Here is a 20778-nt window from a genome sequence, read left to right as displayed (position 1 = left end):
ATGATGAGTTAATGGGTGCAGCACACCAATATGGCACATGTATACATACGTAACAAACCTGCACATTGTGCACATGTACCCTAAACTTAAAGTATAATAATAATAAAAAGAGAAACTATGTCATTCCAGTCAAAACCTTGGTAAAATAAACAGTGTCTCCAATTATGCCCTATTATAAAAGAAAATAGGTTCTTATTGAACTTTTGTGAATAATTATATTGTTATAAATTAAGAATACTCACAAAATAATTTACAAATTTTGGAGAAATTAGGTCGAGAGAAAGGAATTATCTTTTAAATTTTGCTCATAAGAGTATACTCTATTGTTAAAGGCTGTAAATAGCTTAAAAAAAGAAAATTTTCTTGACTCTGAAAGACAAAAAAAGAATTAGCAAATACTGTAAGCAAAAAAATCACAAAATATTGTCTTAATTTTCTGTTAATTCAGTTTGTGTAATTAACACCTGTTCTCGATATTGGATCAACAATCCAGCTCTCCATGAGAATCCTGGAAGTTTTTCTCTCTATTTCAATGGCATAGTCTCCAAAGTTATCAGAAACCTGTATTTAAGAGTGTTCCTCAAATTTCTAGAGCTGATTATAAACTCCTTTTTACAAGGATCAAAGTAAAACAATTATGGATGACAAAAGTCTTAGAACAGCCATGATTAAAGACACAATTGTCAAGGAAATTTGGTTAGTTCTGTGGCATACAACAATTTTACATCATAACCATAATTGCTACTGATAACATATGTTAGGACATAACAGAATCACAGGAATCTCATACAATTTTGAAACACATACTAATAACACATTTATATAAATATAATCCAAAGAAGGTTAAACAACATTTTACATTTGACAGTGCTTCCTGTATGATTTTATTATACTGAAGAAGCTGAATATATCTATTTTGGACTTCAGGTGACTTAATGTCAAAAACTTAATGAGTACCAAAGGACTCAACATAGAATTAGATTTTGGAAAGTTTGTGAAATATCAAAACTTTAAAACACTTGATATCACAGAATAGGATCACAGGTCATTATATAATTTGTCATTCACTCAGCCAAAGTGATAACTCTAAGATTTCAACAAGAAATGCAAAAACCTTTATTTTTTGTGAAAGGAGACTTGCTTTCCCAAACCAAAAGCCCTAATAAATACATCATGGGGCCAATTAAATCTCTCTCAAATCTTATATGCAAATTTATTAAATTTTAATAAATATGTTGACCATAAGATATAATTTTTATAAATTTTTAAATAATATTTTATAGCTTTTTAATTAAAGAATGGGTTAATGTTCCAAGAAAACCTTGTTAATCTAATACAAGGGCCCAGATGCTGGTATTGCATAGTATGCCTTTGATATTGATGTTTGATTTATAGAGAAATTCTGAACTAATTTTAACTCTCACAATTGGCCCTTACAATTTCACATGCCTGCCTCTTCCATGATAGTCCCTGTGCCTAGTGGGGTTGAATAGTTTTATTTTCTGGCCCCACTTCTCATGAATGCAGTTTATTGTGATTGTTATCTTGTTTTGTGTCCAAAGATGAGGCTTTATGAACTGTGTTGGCTGAACCATTTTACATCTTCATCAATAATGCACAAAGGTTCCAATATTTCAATTTCTCCACATGCTCATCAACATTTGTTATTTTGTTTGTTTAATTTTTTTTATAATAACCATCAGAGTGGGTGTGAAGTGGTAACTTATGCTGATTTTGACTTGCATTTCCCTAATGACTAGTGATGTTGAATATCTTTTCATGTGCTTAGCAACTATTTGTATATATTCTTTTGAGAAACACTTATTGAAATCTTTCGCCTTGTTTTGAATTGGCTTGCTTTTTGTTGTTGAAATCTGATAGTTCTTCTATTATTTAAAAAATTTTTGATTTTTAATTTTTAAGGGTACATTGTAGATATATATATTTATGGGGTACCTGAGGTGTTTTGATACAGGCATGCAATGTGTACTAATCATATCATTGAGAATGGGGCACTCATCCCCTCAATCCATTTATCCTTTCTGTTACAAACAATCGAATCATACTCTTTTAATTATTTAAAAATGTACAATTAAGTTATAGTTATTATTATTTTGTTGTTGATTTAAAGGTTAATATTTTTATTAAGTATTGTACAATTGTCCTCCACAAGTTCAGTGTCAACATACCATTTCACTAACAGTGTGTGTCAGTTCCATTTCTTTATAGTCTCATTAATCCCAGTGATTTTCATTTAAAAACAAAAATTAAAACTATTTCATTGTGAATAGCCAAATGATTGTGTTTTCATTAATAATCTTTAAAATTGTGTGATTTCCTATCCAGTTACATGATATTTCCCCATGGAATTCCTACCTAAAAGTCTTGCTTTTTAAAATTTACACATTATAGTTGTATATATTTATGAAGTACATGTGATATTTTGATATGCATATGTGACATACAATGATCAAATAAGAATGTTTGGGATATCAATTACCTCAAACATTTATCATTTCATTTATTATGTTGGGAACATTCTAGATCTTCTCTTTTAGCTATTTGAAATATACAAGAAATTATTAACTATAGTTGCCCTACTATGCTATCAAACACACTAGGTCAATGTGTATGTTTGTACTCATTAATCAACCTCTCTTCATCCCCTTATCCCCCTTCTCTTCCTATTCTCTGGTAACTACCGATCCACTCTTTATCTTCATAAGATCCACTTTATTTTATTTTATTTTAGTTCCGAGATACATGTGAAGATGTGCGGGTTTGTTATGTGGGTAAACGTGTGCCATGGTGGTTTGCTGCACCTATGAACCCATCACCTAGGTATTAAACCCAGCAGGCATTAGCTATTTATCTTGATGCTCTCCCTACCGCTGCACTCGACTCCAGACAGGCCCCGGTGTGTGTTGTTCCTCTCCCTGTGTCCATTTGTTCTCATTGTTCATCTTCTACTTGTAATTGAGAACATGTGGTATTTAGTTTTCTGTTTCTGTGTGGATTTGCTGAGGATAATGGCTTCTGGCTTCATCCCTGTGCCTGCAAAGGACATGATCTCATTCCTTTTTATGGCTGCATAGTATTCCATGGTGTATATGTACCACATTTTCTTTATCCAGTCTATCATTGATGGGCATTTGGGTTGATTACACGTCTTTGCTATTGTGAATAGTGCTGCAATGAACATGCACATGAATGTATCTTTATAATAGAATAATTTATATTCCTTTGGGTATATACCCAGTAATGGCATTGCTGGATCAAATGGTATTTCTGGTTCTAGGTCTTTGAGGCGTCACATTGTCTTCCACAATGGTTAAACTAATTTACATCCCCACCAACAGTGTAAAAGTGTTCCTATTTATCCACAGCCTCACCAACATCTGTTGTTTCTTGACTTTTTAATAATCACCATTCTGACTGGCAGGAGATGGTATCTCATTGTGATTTTGATTTGCATTTCTCTAATAATCAGTGACGAGCTTTTTTTCCACATATTTGTTGGCTACATAAATGTCTTGAGAAGTGTCTGTCATGCCCTTTGCCCACTTTTTAATGGGATTGTTTTTCTTGTAAATCGTTTAATTTCCTTATATATTCTGGATATTAGATATTTGTCAGATGGAAAGATTGCAAAAATTTTCTCCCTTTCTGTAGGTTGTCTCTTCATTCTGATGATAATTTTTTTCTTTTGCTATGCAGAAGCTCTTTAGTTTAATTAGATCCCATTCATCAGTTTTTGCTTTTGTTGCAATTGCTATTGACGTTTTCATCATGAAATCTTTGTTCCTGCGTATGTCCTGAATGGTATTGCCTAGGTTTTCTTCTAGGGTTCTTATACTTTTGTGTTTTACATTTAAGTCTTTAATCAATCTTGAGTTATTTTTTGTATAAGGTGTAAGGAAGGAGTCCAGTTTCAATTTTCTGCATATGGCTAGCCAGTTTTACTAGCACCATTTATTAAATAGGGCATCCTTTTCTCATTACTTGTTTTTGTCAGGTTTGTCACAGATCAGATGGTTGTTGATGTGTGAATTCTCTATTCTGTGCCATTGGCCTGTTTTTGTACAAGTAGCATGCTGTTTTGGTTACTTTAGCCTTGTATTGTAGTCTGAAGTCAGGTAGCGTGATGCCTCCAGCCTTGTTTTTTTTGCTTAGGATTGTCTTGGCTATATGGGCCCTTTTTTTGGTTCCATGTGAATTTTAAAGTAGTTTTTTTTTCTAATTACGTGAAGAGTGTTAATGGTAGTTTTAATGGGAATAGAATTGAATCTATAAATTACTTTGGGCAGTATGTTCATTTCCATGATACTGATTCTTCCTATCCAAGAGGATGAAATGTTTTTCCATTTTTTTGTATCCTCTCTTATTTCCTTGAGCAGTGGTTTGTAGTTCTCCTTGAAGAGGTCCTTCACATCCCTTGTAAGTTGTATTCCTAGGTATTTTATTCTTTTTGTAGCAATTGTGAATGGGAGTTCACTCATGATTTGGCTCTCTGTTTGTCTATTATTGGGTCTCTTGAATACAGCACACCAAAGAGTCTTGAGTCTATCCAGCTTGCCATTCTGTGTCTTTTAATTGGGGCATTTAGCCCACTTACATTTAAGGTTAATATTGCTATGTGTGAATTTGATCCTGTCATCATGATGCTAGTTGGTTATTTTGCAGACTTATTTATGTAGTTGTTTCATAACGTCATTGGTTTTTGTACTTCAGTGTGTTTTTGTAGTGGCTGGTAATGGTATTTTCTTTCTATATTTAGTGCTTCCTTCAGGACCTCTTGCAAAGCAGACCTGGTGGCAATTAATTTCTTCAGCATTTGCTTGCTGAAAACGATTTTATTTCACCTTTGTTTATGAAGCTTAGTTTGGCCAGATATGAAATTCTTGATTGGAAACAACGCATGTTCTCACTCATAGGTGGGAATTGAACAGTGAGAACACTTGGACACAGGAAGGGGAGCATCACACACCGGGGCCTGTTGTGGGGTGGGGGGAGGGGGAAAGGATAGCATTAGGAGATATACCTAATGTAAATGACGAGTTAATGGGTGCAGCACACCAACATGGCACATGTATACATATGTAACAAACCTGCACGTTGTGAACATGTACCCTAGAACTTAAAGTATAATAAATAAATATATATATGTATATATAAAAGAATCCCAAAAGGAAATTACAGTAAGAGTGGAAAGAGGAAATATGTATAGAAATCATGGAAATTAATTTCCTGGAATTGAGGAAAGAGGACAAGCCACAGGTAAAAGAGTCCACGGATGCCAAAGAACAGAAACTACAGGAAAACTCGCCGGCAGACACCTGGGTGTGACACCCAAGGTCACAGATAGCATCCTAAAGGCACTGGGAAAGACCTGGCCGCACCTCCTGGCAGGACAGGACTGACTGGGGCCTTTCAGCAGCAACGCAGACAGGAAAGATGCTGATATTTTCAAAATCTAGAAGGAAAGAACATTAAAGCCAGCCAGACCCTCACGTAAACAGAAAGGATGAGATTAAAATGTGCTCAGGCTTACAAGACCTCAGGAGATTGCCACACAGAGACCCACGCCAAGAACATTTTTAGAGGACATGGTTAAATAAGAGGAATAGCAAATCCAGGAGTTGCTGTGAGAATGATGTGAAGTAAAGGTGACCAAATACAAGGAAAAAAAAAAAGAAATTCTTCTTTAGAAAGTCTTATTTTATTTTATTTTATTATTATTATTGTTTTAGGATGGAGTTTCACTCTTGTTGCCCAGGCTGGAGTGCAATGGCGTGATCTCAGCTCATTGCAACCTCCACCTTCAGGGTTCAAATGATTCTCCTGCCTCAGCATTCTGAGTAGCTGGGATTACAGGTGCATGCCACCATGCCCGGCTAATATTTGTATTTTTAGTAGAGACGGAGTTTTGCCATGTTGACCAGTTTTGAACTCCTGACCTCAGGTGATCTGCCCACCTCGGCCTCCCAAAGTGCTGGGATTACAGGTGTGAGCCACCATGCCCAGCCAGAAAGTCTTTTTTTAAAAAGTGTGAATATTGGCTCTTATTCTCTTCTGGCTTGTAGGGTTTTCCCTGAGAGGTCTGCTTTTAGTCTGATGGGCTTCCCTTTTTTTAGGCAACTTGGCCTTTCTGTCCTGCTGCCCTTAACACTTTTTCCTTCATTTTGACCTTGGAGAATCTGATGATTATGTGTCTTGGGATTGATCTTCTCATGGAATATCTTACTGGGGCTCCCTGTATTTTCTGAATTTGAATGTTGGCCTGTGTTGCTAGGTTGGGGAAGTTCTCCTGGATGATATTCTGAGGTATGTTTTCCAACTTGGTTCCATTCTCCCTGTCTCTTTCTGGTACCCCAATCAGTCATAGATTTGCTCCTTTTATATAATCCCATAGTTTTCAGAGTTTTGCTTGTTTCTTTTTATTCTTCTTTCTCTAGTCTTGTCTGCCTGTCTTATTTCAGCAAGATAGTCTTGAAGCTCTGAAATTCTTTCCTCAGCTTCATCTGTTAGGTTGTTGATACTTGTGGTTGCAAAATTATGTTCTCACGTTGTGTTTTTCAGCTCCTTCAGGTCATTTATGTGCCTCTCTAAACTGGTTATTCTGATTAACAGCTCCTGTAATGTTTTATCATGGTTCTTAGCTTCTTTGCATTGGGTTAGAACATGCTCCTTTAGCTCAGTGAAGTTTGTCATTATCTTATCTTTTGAAGCCTACTTCTGTCAGTTCATCCATCTCAGCCTCAGCCCAGTTCTGTGCCCTTGCTGGAGAGATGTTGTGATCATTTGGAGGAGAGGAGGAACTCTGGCCTTTTGAGTTTTCAGTGTTTTTTCATTGATTCCTTCTTATCTTCCTGAGTTTATCTAGTTTCTATCTTTGAGGATGATGACTTTGGATGGAGTTTTTATGGGGACTTTTTGTTGGTGCTGTTGTTCTTATTTTCCATTTGTTTGTTTTGCTTTCAAAAGTCAGGCTCCTCTTCCATAGGGCTGCTGTGGTTTTCTGAGGGTCTTCTCCAGACCCTATTTGCCTGCGTCCCTCTTGCATCTGGACATGTCACTGTGGAGGCTGCAGAACAGCAAAATTCCTGCCTGCTTCTTCCTCTGGGAGCTCCATTTCTGTTAGACGCATCATTGATTTTGTTTCCTTTAGATAAATATCCTGTACTGGAATTGCTGGATTGTATGGTACTTTCAGTTTTAGATATTTAGGAAACTTTTATACTGTGCTCCATCGTGTCTATGTACTAATGTACTAATTTATGTTTTCACTATTTCTTGTAATGGTATACAAGAATTGCCTTTTCTTTTCTTCCTTGCCTGCATTTGTTATTTTTTATCCTTTGATAGTAGTCATTCTACTGGGGTGGGATAGTATCTCATTGTGGTTCAGTGTGCCTTTCCTTGATGATTAGTGATGTTGAGCATTTTTTCATATGTTTTGGGGACATTTGTATGTCTTCTTTTGAGAAATATCTGGTCATTTCTGCTGTCCATTTTTTAATGAGGATATTTGATTTTTTTGTTGTTGAGTTTTTTTAGTTCTTTGTATATTCTAGAGAGTTAGTTCCTTTGGGTAAATACTTTGCAAATATTTTCTTTTATTCTAAAAATTGTCTAATCATTTTGTTGATTGTTCCCTTCACTGTGCAGAAGCTTTTTAGTTCAGTTAGTCCCATTGGTCTATTTTCGTTTCTGTTGCCTGTGCTTTTGATGTCTTAGCCATTAAATCTTTGCCTAGACCAATCTCCCGAAGTGTTTCTTCTAATAGTTTTATAGTTTCAGTTCTTATATTTAAGTACATAATTCACATTGAGTTGATTTTTGTATACGGTGAGAGATGGGGTCTAGTTTCATTCTTCTGCATGTGGATATTCAGTTTTCACAACACCATTTATTAAAGAGACTGTCCTTTCCCTAGTATATGTTCTCTGTGCCTTTGTTAAAAATTATTTGTCTGTGAATACATGAAATTACTTTTTGGTTTTTTATTCTCTTCCATGGGTCTATGTATCTGTTTATTTACTAACACCATGTTATTTTGACTATTATGGCTTTTTGTTTTGGCATATGAAGTATGGTAGTGTGATGACTGCATGTTTGTTCTCTTTGCTCAGTGTTGTTGGCTATTGTGGGTATTTGTGTTTCCATGTCAATTTTAGGATTATTTTCTCTATTTCTGTGAAGAAAGTCATTGTATTTTGAAAGGGACTACATTGGCTCTGTAGATTGCTTTGGGTGGTATGGTCATTTTAACAATGCGTATTCTTCTAATCCATGAGCATGGGAGGTTGTTTTATTTGTTCGTGTTTTATTTTTATATTCATCAGTGTTTTGGAATTTTCATTGCAGTCTTTCAACCCATTGGTTAAATTTATTTCTAGGCATTTCAATTTTTTGTAGCTATTGTAAATGGGATTGCCTTCTTGATTTTTTTTCAGGTTGTTCACTATTCATGTATAGAAATACTTATGACTTACATAGGTTGAATTTGTATCTTGAAACTTTACTTAATAATTTATCAGTTCCAACAGTTTTTTTTTTTTTTGGCGGAAGATTTAGGTTTTTCTAAATAAAAGATCATGTCATCTATGAACAAGGATAATTTGGCTTCCTTTTTTCCCATTTGGATTTCTCTTTTCCCCTCTTGCCTAATTGCTCTGGCTAGAACATCCAGTATCATGTTGAGTAAGAGAAGTGAAAGTGGGCATCCTTGTCTTGTTCTGTTCTTAGAGGAAATACTTTGAGATTTTTCGTATTCAGTATGATGTTACAGTGGGTTTGTCCTATATTGCCTTTATTGTGTTGAGGTATGTTCTTTCTGTAGCTAATTTGTTAAGAGCATATACATGAAGGAATGATGATGAATTTTATGGAGTGCATTTTCTTTATCTATTAAGGTGATCATACAGTTTTTGTCCTTCATTCTGTTGATGTGTTATATCACATTTATTGATTTGTGTATGTTGAACTGTCCTTGTATCCCTGGGATACATTCTACTTGAACATGGTGTATATCCTTTTTGATGTGCTGTTGGATTCAGTTAGCTAGTATTTTGTTGATAATTTTTGATTCTATGTTCATTAGAGAAATTGGCTTATTGTTTCTTGATGTTGTTTCCTTCTCTGGTATAAGTATCAAGGTAATGCTGTTTTTATAGAATGAGTTAGAAATAATTCTCTTTCACTTTTTGGAATAGTTTGAGAATTGACATTAGTTCTTTTTAAAAAGTTTGGTAGATTTCAGAAGTACAGCCATTTGTTCCTGTGCTTTCTTCATTGGGAGGTTTTTAAAATTACTCATTCAATCTTACTACTCATTATTAGTCTCTTCAGGTTTTCTATTTATTTCTGGTTCAATCTTTATAGGTTATATAAATTCACAAATGTATACATTTTTCTCTTGGTTTTTCAATTTGATAGCACATAGTTTTTCATAATAGTCTCTAATGGTCCTTTCTATTTCTATAGTATCAGTTGTAATGTCTTTTTTAATTTCTGATTTTATTTATTTGAGTCTTCTCTCTTTGTCTTGTTTAGCTAGCTAGCAGTTTATTGATTTTATCTTTTCAAAAAACCACCTTTTAATTCTGCTTATCCTTTGTATTTTTTAGATTCTATTTTGTTTAGTTCTGCTTTGATCTTTATTATTTCTTCTACTTATTTTGCATTTGGTTTATTTGTGCTTTTCTACTTTCTTGATGTGCAGCATTACATTGTTAAAATCTTTCTGCTTTATTGATGTAGTAATTTATTGTTGTGAAATATCCTTAGCACTGCTTTTGCTTTATCACGTAGGTTTTTGTATGTTGTGTTTGCTTTTTCATTTGCTTGAATAAATTTTTAAATTTTTCTTCTTAATTTTTTCATTGATACAATGGTAATACAGGAACATATTGTTTAATTGCTGTCTATTTTTACAGTCTCCAGAGATCCTCTTGTTATTCATTTCCAATTTTATCCCATTGTGGTCTGATAAGATATTTGATATGATTTTGATTTTTTGAAATTTCTTGGGACTTGTTTTGTGACCGAACATATGATCTATCCATGAAACTGTTCCATGTGCTGATAAGAAGAATGTGTATTCTGCAGCTTTTGGATGAAATGTTCTGTAAATGTCTGTTACATCCATTTGGTCTATAGTGCAGATAATTTGTTGATTTGCTTTCTATATGATGTGTCCAATGCTGAATGTTGGGGTTTTGAAGTTTCCCACTATGATTGTATTGGGGTTTATTTCTCTCTTTAGCTCTAATAATATTTGCTTTATATATCTGGATGTTCTGGTGTTGGGGGCATATATATATATTTGTTATATCATCTTACTGAATTGATCTCTTTATCATTACATAATAACCTTTTTGTTTGTATTTGTGTTAGTTCATTCTCATGCTGCTAGGAAGAAATACCCAGACTGGGTGATTTCTAATGAAAAGAGGTTTAATTGACTCACTGTTCCACATGGCTGGGGAGGCCTCAGGAAACTTACAATTATGGCAAAAAGCACCTCTTCACAGTGCAGCAGGAGAGAAAATGAGTGCCAATTGGGGAAATGCCAACCATCTTTAAAACTGGATGACATACATAGGCAGGCTTGTTCTCAAGCTCTCTGATGGTGCATTCACGTTTGCAGTGGCCCTTCAATTGGAGGAGTGTTGTTTCTGTTTATGGCAGTGTCCCAGGGAAGATGGTTTTCAGGCTCTGGGAACTGTGCATTTTGGCTTCCTTTGTCCTGTGGGCAGCCTCCCTGGTGTGCTATACTGCCTGTTTTAGGGGATTTAGGACACTATATGGCTACAGTGCTGGGGGCCCAGATATATTGCTGGGTCCAGCAGGCATCATAATGCTGCAGCCCTCTGGTTGGATGTGGGAGGATGTCCTTGGGGCTCCAGGGATGTGGAGATGCAGGGGCGGGCAGCTGGGCCCCAGGGTAAGAGGTAGTCTGATGGGGGATTAGTTCTCAAAATGGTGCCATGTTGCACCTGCTTAGGCTTCAGGGGGGTGAGTAGAACAGAGTGTGAATTTCCTCTGTAGAGTAATGCAATTGCAATGGACTCCAGATGACTTTCTATGCTAGAGTCTCCTGTGGCTATTGCAGGCATCTGTGATGGGAATGTGCAGCACTGGGGATCTTTTACTTACCTTTCCTTTGCAGTGGGGAACTTCTTTTGGATCTGAGACAATCATGGATGGGCCAGTTGCTTCACTTCTCTCTCCTTTCATGCCTCAGAGGGTCCCTGTCACTTCCCTGCTGAATTCCAATGTTCTCGCTTAGGCACTTTATTTGATGTGTGGTTGTCTACTTGTTTTAGAGGGGCCTGACACTTGCTCCTTCGTTGTGAATGAGGCAGGTGTCAGGCACCTCCAGTCATCCATCTTCTTCTATCTTTTGTGCAATTTTTGTAATATATTTTACTTTTCCATATGGCATAAACACACAATACATTGCTATTTTTTGTATAGTGATTTTTAGAGTGATTGAAAATAAGAAAATTTATATTTACTGTTATTTATATCATTTCTGGAGCTCTTCATTTCTTTGTGTGGATCTTAGTTTATATCTGGTATTATTTCCCTTCTGCCTTAAGAACTATTGTTGACATTTCTTACAACACAGGACTGTTGATAATAAATTATCTCAGCTTTTATTTTTCTTAAAATACCTTTAGTTTGTACTTCATCTTTGAAAGATATTTTCAATTGGTATAAAATTTTACGTTGACTTTTTCCCAGTAATTTCAATATATCATTACCTTGACTTTTAGTTTGCACAGTTTATATATTTCAAAGAGAAATATGTGTTTTTATCTTAGTTCATTTGTATGTGATTTATCTCTTTAAGTATAACATCATTTTTAATAATATATTCTACTAGTTACTGTTTGGATTTATATCTCAATATCTTTCATTAATTTTGGAAAATTCTCAGGTGTTGTATCTTCAGATATCTTTCTGCTTCATTCTTACTCTCATATCCTCGGGAATCCCAATTATACATATATTTTAGATTGGTTGATATTGTTCCACAGCTCTTGGATGCTCTGCTGTTTTTTCCCTTTTGCCTTTCCTATTTCCCTTGGCATTTATGTTTAGAATATTTTTATTGATCTAAAGTTTACTGATTTAGTTTCCAGCTGTGCCAAGTGTACTGATGAATGCATTAAAGGCATTCTTCATCTCTATTACTGTGCTTTTTGGTTTTGTCATTTCCTTTTGTATTATTATTGTGGTTTCTGTCTTACTGATGAAGTTTCCCATTTCTTCATGAATTTTGTTCTCATTTTCCACTACAGCCTTTAACATATTAGGCTTTATTTAAAATTCATTGTCTGATAATTCCAGTATCTGGCCATTTCTATGTCTGGTCTTGTGTATCATTTTATCCCTAGACAGTAGGTTGTTTTTTCTTGATATTTTGGCTATGTCTCACAATTTTTTATTGAATACCAGAACAGTAGAGAATACTACTGTTTTATAGTATTTATAGTACTTACAAATATTATTTGTCACTATAAATGGATATCTCTTTCCAGCTCATTTGGGTGGGGCCGTGTGTCAACCTAGCTTGGAGTTCAGATGTGTTTGAGTTTCTTTGTTGCTATGGTTATCTTCAGTTTCCAACTAGCTTCAAATTATTCTAGTGCTATTTTATTTTTGAGGGGAGGGGCTGGCTGGGGTGATTGAGTATTTAAGATGACCATAGCAACAGTGAGACTCAAACCTAGTTTATTTCCAGACTAGGTTGACACAAGCCCCTACACAAATGACCTGGAAAGAGGTATATCCATTTATAGTGATGAATAATAGTTATAATATTCTCTGGGAATGTTTCCTGCTCTTCCTTCAGGTGTAGAGGATTTTTCTTCTATTGTTCCTCTTCCTCTCACTTTTGCACTCAGGTGATAAGTTCGTTATTTCTCCCCTAGTTGTGTAAGCCTGTTTTTCCCATAAGGGACTTCATGCGTTTCCTATTACAGAAGCCTCTCTCCTTCTCTAGGCCTGTACCACAAAGGAAAACATTTTCTGGTCTACCTACCTGCCTGTAATCTTCCTTCTGAATATCTGGTAGAGACCTGTACAGCAGAGTCTTCAAATGGATGTGAATTCCCTGTGCGTCTATGACTCAGTAGTTCCACACTCTCATATTTCCTTATTTGATGTTTAATAATATTTAAAAATTAGCTTAGCTTTCTTACTCATTTGTATGGGACCCAGCATTACTTCTTCTTGTGCTCTGCCATGGAGGAGTCAGTGCTTGCTTCCCATACTCTTTTTGGTGAGGCTTGACTTGCCTTTGATATTGGATTATTTAGCTGCTCTTCAAACTCAGCTCTCTGATAGATTTGGGAAAGTTATGATTTTGTATTTAATTGAGATATTTGTTGTTGCTAGGGTAGAAGGGATGCTCTTTCCATCTTTCTACATCTTAGGTGAAAGTGAAACTTCAAAAACTTTTAAAAATTAAAGTTCCTGTTAGGAAGTAGAACTTCTATGCTAATTCAGTGTTTCTCAAATTGTTTCTGGTGGAGCATCTGGAAGTCATAATGCTATTTATAGAATGACTGCTTTATTCAAATTTGAACAATTGAATATATGTTTATGACAAATTATGTAAATTATTTATATATTAAATGGTTGATGCAATTTAATGAATATCTCCTGGATTTTGATAATGATAGTAGATATAGTTTATATACAATTCTAATAATATAACTTTGGAAGATGAGTTTACTGTTCACATTTTATGGATGAGAGGAACTGAAGTGTAAAGATATTAGGTTGATTGCTTTGGGGCATAGAGAATTAACATGTATTTGAGTTGAAATTTGACCCTATATAATTTTGTTTCAAAATGTAGCCTTTTTTCACTGTACCACAATGTGGTGTTAACAGCTTTTTGCTTGGGTAAACACTTGGTGACTAAGGAAGGGGTAATTAACAGTAAAAATCTGACTGGACTTCTATGGCTGAATATACTTTGACTTTTATTTAACATGAGCCAATTTTTTTTAAATAGGCAATGATATGGGAAATGATGATGCCATCGGAGGGAATGTGAGCAAATATATAGTGCTTCCAAATGGCTATTGTGGACAGCCCAAGAAAGGACACCTTATCTTTGATGCTTGCTTTGAAAGTGGTAAGTATATTAAAGGCTTTTCCTTTTAAGTTTGTCTGGTAAGGCATTTCTTTTTTCAGAATTGAATTTTATGTGACCATTCAGTGCAATTCAACTCATTTAATATTTCACAATAATGGGACAAGTTTTACGGGAAAAAATTTTGAAGGAACTAACTTGGGAATATCAAATTTTTGTTGTTATAAATGATTAAAAATATAATTGATTGTAATATTAACAAATGCTTATATAGTAGCTTATATTTTAGAAACTACTTTCCAAGATTTTTTTTTGGAATAAAACCCTCATGTTTGACTGTATTATCAATTATGATTTATTGAATAATATCTATCTAGTTCTGTATGACATGCTTACAGTAGAGCTTAGTTTTGGGGGGAGAAGAGCCTTCCCTATAAAACAAACAATTAGATAGCAGATTTAATTGAATACACACTAAAGAACAGAGGTAAAATTTCCTTGTAGTTGGCAAATGCTGTGGGTGTTCTGATAGTGGAGATGAGGACTTGATTGTGTATTTTCATCCAGGAGGGACTAGATCTTCTTTAGCCCTTGATGTTCTGAGCCTCATGCTCTAATTGTCACACAGTAGAGACTCAGAATATGTTGAAAATATTAGTGAGAAAGGTAAACATAATTTTATTTTACAAGTAATTATTAATTTTCGTTGGTTCTGAATAATGTGCATGCATGTGTGTGCATATGTATGTGTATGTGTGGCTGAAGGGACATACCAATATCAGTTATATAATAGTTGTTTCTGAACCTTAAAAACATTGGTTGTTTATACTAAACAATTGAAAGTTTGTTTATGCAGGGTGTTGCTCTTTGCTTATGTCATGTTGTATAGGTTTGATAAGGCTGATATAACAAAGTACTACAAAGTGGGTTAAACAACAGATATTTATTGTTTCTTACTTTCACAGTACTCAGTTTGTCACAAAGTACCACAAACTGAGTGGATTATAAAACAGAAATGTATTGTCTCACAGTCCTGGAGATTAGAAGTCTGAGATTAGCAGGATTGGTTCCCCCTAAGAATTATGAGGAAGAAACTGTTCCATGTTTCTCCCCCTAGCTTCCTACAGGTTGTTAGAAATCTTTGGTGTTCCTTGGCTTATAGAAGCATCACTCTAATCTCTGCCTTCATCTGTACATGGTGTTCTCCCTGAATGTCTATATCCAAATTTCCACTTTTTATGAAAATGTCAGTCACAATGGATTGGGAACTACTTTAATGACCTCATTTTAACTTGATTACCTCTATGAAGATGCTAGGACTTCAACTTAGGAATTTTGAGAGGACATGATTCAGTCCATTATGCAGTATTGTAGTGTTGTACTTCCAACCAGACCTGAATACTGTCCGCATAATTAAGAACAATGGCTTTTTATTTTCTATAAATCTTGTACTAGTGCCTTGTCTTGTATGTACTTGATGGCTACATAATATCTTTGATTCTTTCTTACGTTAGTTAAAGACATAAGGACCCTTTACAATAATTATGCTTCTGTGGGAATAAAGATTATCCTCATTTAAAAGATTAAATGTCTTGATTACATACAGCCTGCAATAATTCAGATTCCTTTCTCATAACATCTTTTCTTTAACCCCACTGCAGTCTTTTTCCATCCCTTACAAAAAAACTCAGTAAAAGAAATTGTTCAATCTTACCATGTAATCACCAGATAAATAATGCATATTTTCCCAACAATTTATGAACAATTGATTGTATCAGTTAGATCTATGCTAGTAATACATGAGACTTGCAATAGAGTGGTTAAGTGGACAGATTTTGGTTCAGGCTGTGGTTCAAATCTTGGCTTGAAAAAGGAGCCAGTTTTCTTACATTTTATTGAGGGATGATACCTACTATCCTTCTTAATGTATGTATGTATATATGTATGTATATGTGTGTGTGTGTTTGTATGTATGTGTGTGTGTGTATATATGTATATATATACACACTTTGTTTAAAAATGTGAGCTTCCTTACCAGAATATACATAATAATAATAATAATAATAATAATAATAAATTAGATGAATGAGGACATCTTAGAAAGGGTATATATTATTTAGGGCAAAGAAGACTCATCAGAATTTAGAGTGTCAATGACCCTGGAGGGCCTTCCCACACATCCACATCCTAACTTTCACAATCCTGTGTTTCCAAATCAATGCCCTCATGTTAACAATATGCACTCTGCCAGGCTGGTGTTTAACTTGCCTTGTAATTCATTAAGTCACAGGATGAGGTTTTACATTTGATCTTCAGCAATTTCAGCCTTGCAGCCACAGAAAGTAAAGGTCTCCTTCAGGGTACACACAGAAGCTCTTAGGTTATTTATTAGGTGTTTATGTTGGGAGTTTGAATCCCTGAACTCATCCCCCCACCTTGTTTTAACCATGTTGTCCAGTAACATTAGGAGTAACCAGCCAATGTCATTAAATTTTCAAAAAATGTTTGATAGTATCATACACAAAGTCACATAGATCCTTGCTTCTTATAAGCGATCGATTAGGAATATCTAGTGTAGTTATTTTGCATATCTCTATAAACATTTCATGCCATGGACTTTCTGCTGTTGGATATAACATCATTAGCACCTTAAGTTTTTTATTTGAATAAATTAAGGGGTACAAATGCAGTTTTGATACGTGGATATATTGCATAGTGGTAAAGTTTGGGCTTTTAGTGTAACCATTACCCAAATAATATACATTGTACCGACTAAATAATTTCTCATCTCTCATTCCATGATCCCTCCTACCCTTCTGAGTTCCAAGGGCTATTATTCCATGTTCTATACGTATACATATTATTTAGCTCTCACTTATAAATGAGAACATGTGTATTGACTTTCTGCTTTTGAGTTGTTTCACTTAGGATAATGGCCTCCAGTTCCATCCATGTTGCTGCAAAAGATATGATTTATTTCTTTTTATGGATGAATAGTATTCCATTGTATATCACATGTTTTTTATGCAATCCTGCATTGAGTGACATTTAAGCTGATTCCACATCTTTGCTATTGCAAATAGTATTGTAATAAACATTGGAGTGCAAGTAACTTTTTTACATTATGATTTCTTTTTCTTTGAACAGATACCCAGTAGTGGGATTACTGGATTGAATGGTAGTTCTATTTTTAGTTCTTAGAAAAATATCTTTGAATTGAATGGTATTGAATGGTAGTTCTATTTTTAGTTCTTAGAAAAATCTCCCTACTGTTTTCCATAGAGGTTGTGCTAATTTACATTCCCACCAACAGTTGATAAGCATTCTCTTGTCTCTGCATCCTCAACAACATCTATAATTTTTTTGCTTTTTAATAATAGTCATTCTGACTGGTATAAGATGATATCTCATTGTAGTTTTAATTGCATTTCCGTGATACTTAATGACGTTGAACATTTTAAAAATATGTTTGGGCCAGGCATGGTGGCTCACGCCTGTAATCCCAGCACTTTGGGAGGCCCAGGCAGACGGATCACAAGGTCAGGAGATTGAGACCATCCTGGCTAACATGGTGAAACCCTGTCTCTATTAAAATACAAAAAATTAGCCGGGTAAGGTGGCGGGCGCCTATAGTCCCAGCTACTCGGGAGGCTGAGGCAGGAGAATGGCATGAACCTGGGGGGCGGAGCCTGCAGTGAGCCAAGATCGCACCACTGCACTCCAGCCTGGGTGACAGAGCGAGACTCTGTCTCCAAAAAAAAAAAAAAAAGTTTATTTGCCATTTGTAATGTTCTTTTTAAAAAAATATTTATTCATGTCCTTTGCCTATTTTAATGAGGTTATTGATTTTGTTGTGGTTGTTGTTTGAGTTCCTTATAAATTTTGGATATTTGGATATCCACTTTTTTGTGACATTTTTGTAGAAATTGGATAAAATTTGGATATTAGTCCCCTGTCCAATGTATAGTTTGCAGATACTTTCTCCCATTCTGCATGTTGTCTGTTCATTGTGTTGATCATTTCTTTTGCTGTGTGGAAGCTTTTTAGTTTAATTAAGTCCCATAGATCTATTTTTGTTTTTGTTGCTTATACTTTTGAGGCCTTAGTCATGAATTATTTGCCTAGACCAATGTCCAAAAGAGGTTTCCAGTTTTTCTTATAGTATTTTTATAGTTTTAGGTCTTACATTTAAGTCTTTAATCCATCTTGAGTTGATTTTTGTGTATGCCAAGAGATAGGAGTCTAGTTTCATTCTTCTGCACGTGGCAATCCAATATTACCAGTACCACTTATTGAAAACAATGTACTCTTCCCAATGTATGTGTAGTTGGCTAGAGATAGGTGGCTTTATTTCTGGGTTCTCTATTCTTTCACTGATGTTAGGTGTCTATTTTTAAACCAGTACCATGCTGTTTTGGTTAATAAAGCCTTGTAGTATGTGTAATTTGATGCCAGATAATTTGATATCTCCAGCTTTGTTCTTTTTGCTTAGAACTGCTTTGGCTATTTGGGCTCCTTTAGGTATAATACTAATTTTAGGATTGCTTTATGTAGTTCTGTGAAAAATAATGTCAGTATTTTGAGAGGGATTGCATTGAATCTGTAGCTTGCTTTGGGCAGCGTGATCACTTTAACAGTATTAATTCTTCTGCCCCATGAGTATGGGATGTTTTTTCATGTGTTTATGTCATCTATATTTTTTTCATCAGTGTTTTACAGTTTTTCTAGTAGAAATCTTTCATCTCCTTGGTTAAATGTAGTCCTAGATATTTTATTTTTTTGTAGTTATTGTAAATGGGGTTGCGTCCTTGATTTGTTTCTCAGCTTGGTCATACACCTATCATGTAACCACAAAGATTGAAATTAAAATATTTAATAGGTGTATATATTTATGGAGTACATGAGATACTTCTTTCCTTCAGTGGATTATCTCTTCACTTTTGTATTAGTCTGTTTTTACCCTGTTGATAAAGACATATGTTTCTCATGTGTATGATTGGATCAAATCTAGAAAGGGATGAGCTATGTCTTAAGGTCTTCCTATATCCCCAGCACGTGTGGAGTGGGTTTATCCAGTGTGAGTTCTCTGGTGCTTGGTAAGGGAGGTGCTGTGTGTAAAGGCCTTTCCATAGTCCCTGCATGCATATGGCTTCTCTCCTGTGTGGATCCTCCGGTGCTGTGTGAGGTGGGTGCTCTGCCTAAAGGACTTTCCACAATCGTGACACTTACAGGGCTTTTCCCCAGTGTGTGTCCTTTTGTGCTGGCTGAGCGAGGAGCTGTGGTTGAAGGATTTCCCACACTTATTGCACCCACAGGGCTTTTCCTTGGTATGAATCCTCTGGTGTTCGATGAGAAGGGAGCTCTGGCTACACTGGTTACATTCATAGGGTTTCTGTCCTGTGTGGATCCTCTGATGCTGAATGAGGGGAGCAAGCTGGCTGAAGGCTCTGCCACACTGCTTGCATTCGTAGAGCTTCTCCTCAATGTGGTTTCGCTGATATTTGGTGAGGGACGAGCTGTGGCTGAATGCCTTGCTGCAGTCATTGCATTTGTAGGGCTTCTCCTCTGTGTGGATTCACTGCTGTTGTGTGAGGTTTGTGCTCTGCCAGAAGAAAGGCTTTCCCACACTGACTGCACTCGAACAACTTCTCTCCTGTGTGCATCTGCTCATGCTGGCTAAGCGAGGAGCTGTGGCTGAAGGTTTTCCTACACTCATTGCATCCGTAGGGCTTCTCTCCCATGTGAATCCTCCAATGCTCGGTCAGAAGTATGCTCTGGCTGAAGGCTTTCTCACACTCACTGCACTCATAGGGCTTTTCTCCTTTGTGGGTCCTCTGGTGCTGAATCAGTGGTGTGATCTGGGTGAAGGCTTTTCCACACTCATGGCACTCCTAGGGCTTCTCCCCTGTGTGGATTTGCTGGTGTTTGGTCAAGGACTAGCTATGGGTCAAGGCCTTGTCACACTCACCACACTGATAGGGTTTCTCCCCAGTGTGGATTCGCAGGTGCTGGGTGAGGTGGATGCTTTGCTGGAAGGCTTTCCCACACTTGCTGCACTCGTAGGGCTTCTTGCCTGTGTGAGTTCACTTGTGTTGGCTAAAGGAGGACCCAAAACTGAAGGATTTCCCACATTCGCTGTACTCATAGGGCTTCTTGCCTGTGTGAGTTCTCTGGTACTGGATCAGTGGGGCAATTTGGTTGAAGGTCCCCCCACACTGAGTGCATTTATAGGGTTTCTCCCCAGTGTGGATTCTCTGGTGTTTGGTAAGTGCCGAGCTGTTTCGGAAGACTTTTCCGCATTTGTGACATTCATAAGGTCTCTGTCCTGTGTGCGTACAGTGGTGTTCGGAAAGTGCTGAGCTGTGACTAAAGGCCTTTCCACATCTCTGACATTTGTAGGGTTTCTCTTTTACATAGGTTTTCTTTAGAGCATTTAGGTCTGGCTTCTCCCTTTTTCCACGTGTTCCCCACATGTGGGGGCCTTGTCATTCAGGAGTCATTGGTTGATGTAGGAAATCAGGGTTCAGACTTATGTTTTCCCCAAACCCATTCCTCTGCCACTGCTCCTGAACAGGCATCTTCACAGGAATCAAGGCCGCCAGCACTGCCAGGCCCTCTAGGCTCTCACAACTCCATTCCCAGTGGCCCACAGTGTCTTCACC

General features: G+C 36.1%; 1 protein-coding gene across 10 annotated transcripts in view; it reads left to right on the top strand.

The window, feature by feature from the left end:
• The window catches only part of LOC116473135 (AGBL carboxypeptidase 4), a 1494771-nt gene that overhangs the window by 143046 nt on the left and 1330947 nt on the right, over positions 1–20778 (top strand). For all 10 annotated transcript variants that reach the window (XM_032160791.1, XM_058443101.1, XM_058443097.1 and 7 more), the window contains one exon: positions 14036–14158. In XM_032160791.1, coding sequence (XP_032016682.1) covers positions 14036–14158 — 123 coding nt within the window. The remainder of the gene's footprint in view (positions 1–14035; positions 14159–20778) is intronic.

This window comes from Hylobates moloch, unplaced genomic scaffold (assembly GCF_009828535.3).
Source record: "Hylobates moloch isolate HMO894 unplaced genomic scaffold, HMol_V3 SCAFFOLD_8, whole genome shotgun sequence".
In the NCBI taxonomy this organism is placed as follows: Eukaryota; Metazoa; Chordata; class Mammalia; order Primates; family Hylobatidae; genus Hylobates; species Hylobates moloch.
Note: the sequence above shows the minus strand (reverse complement) of the source record. Positions and strands in the feature narration are given on the sequence as shown.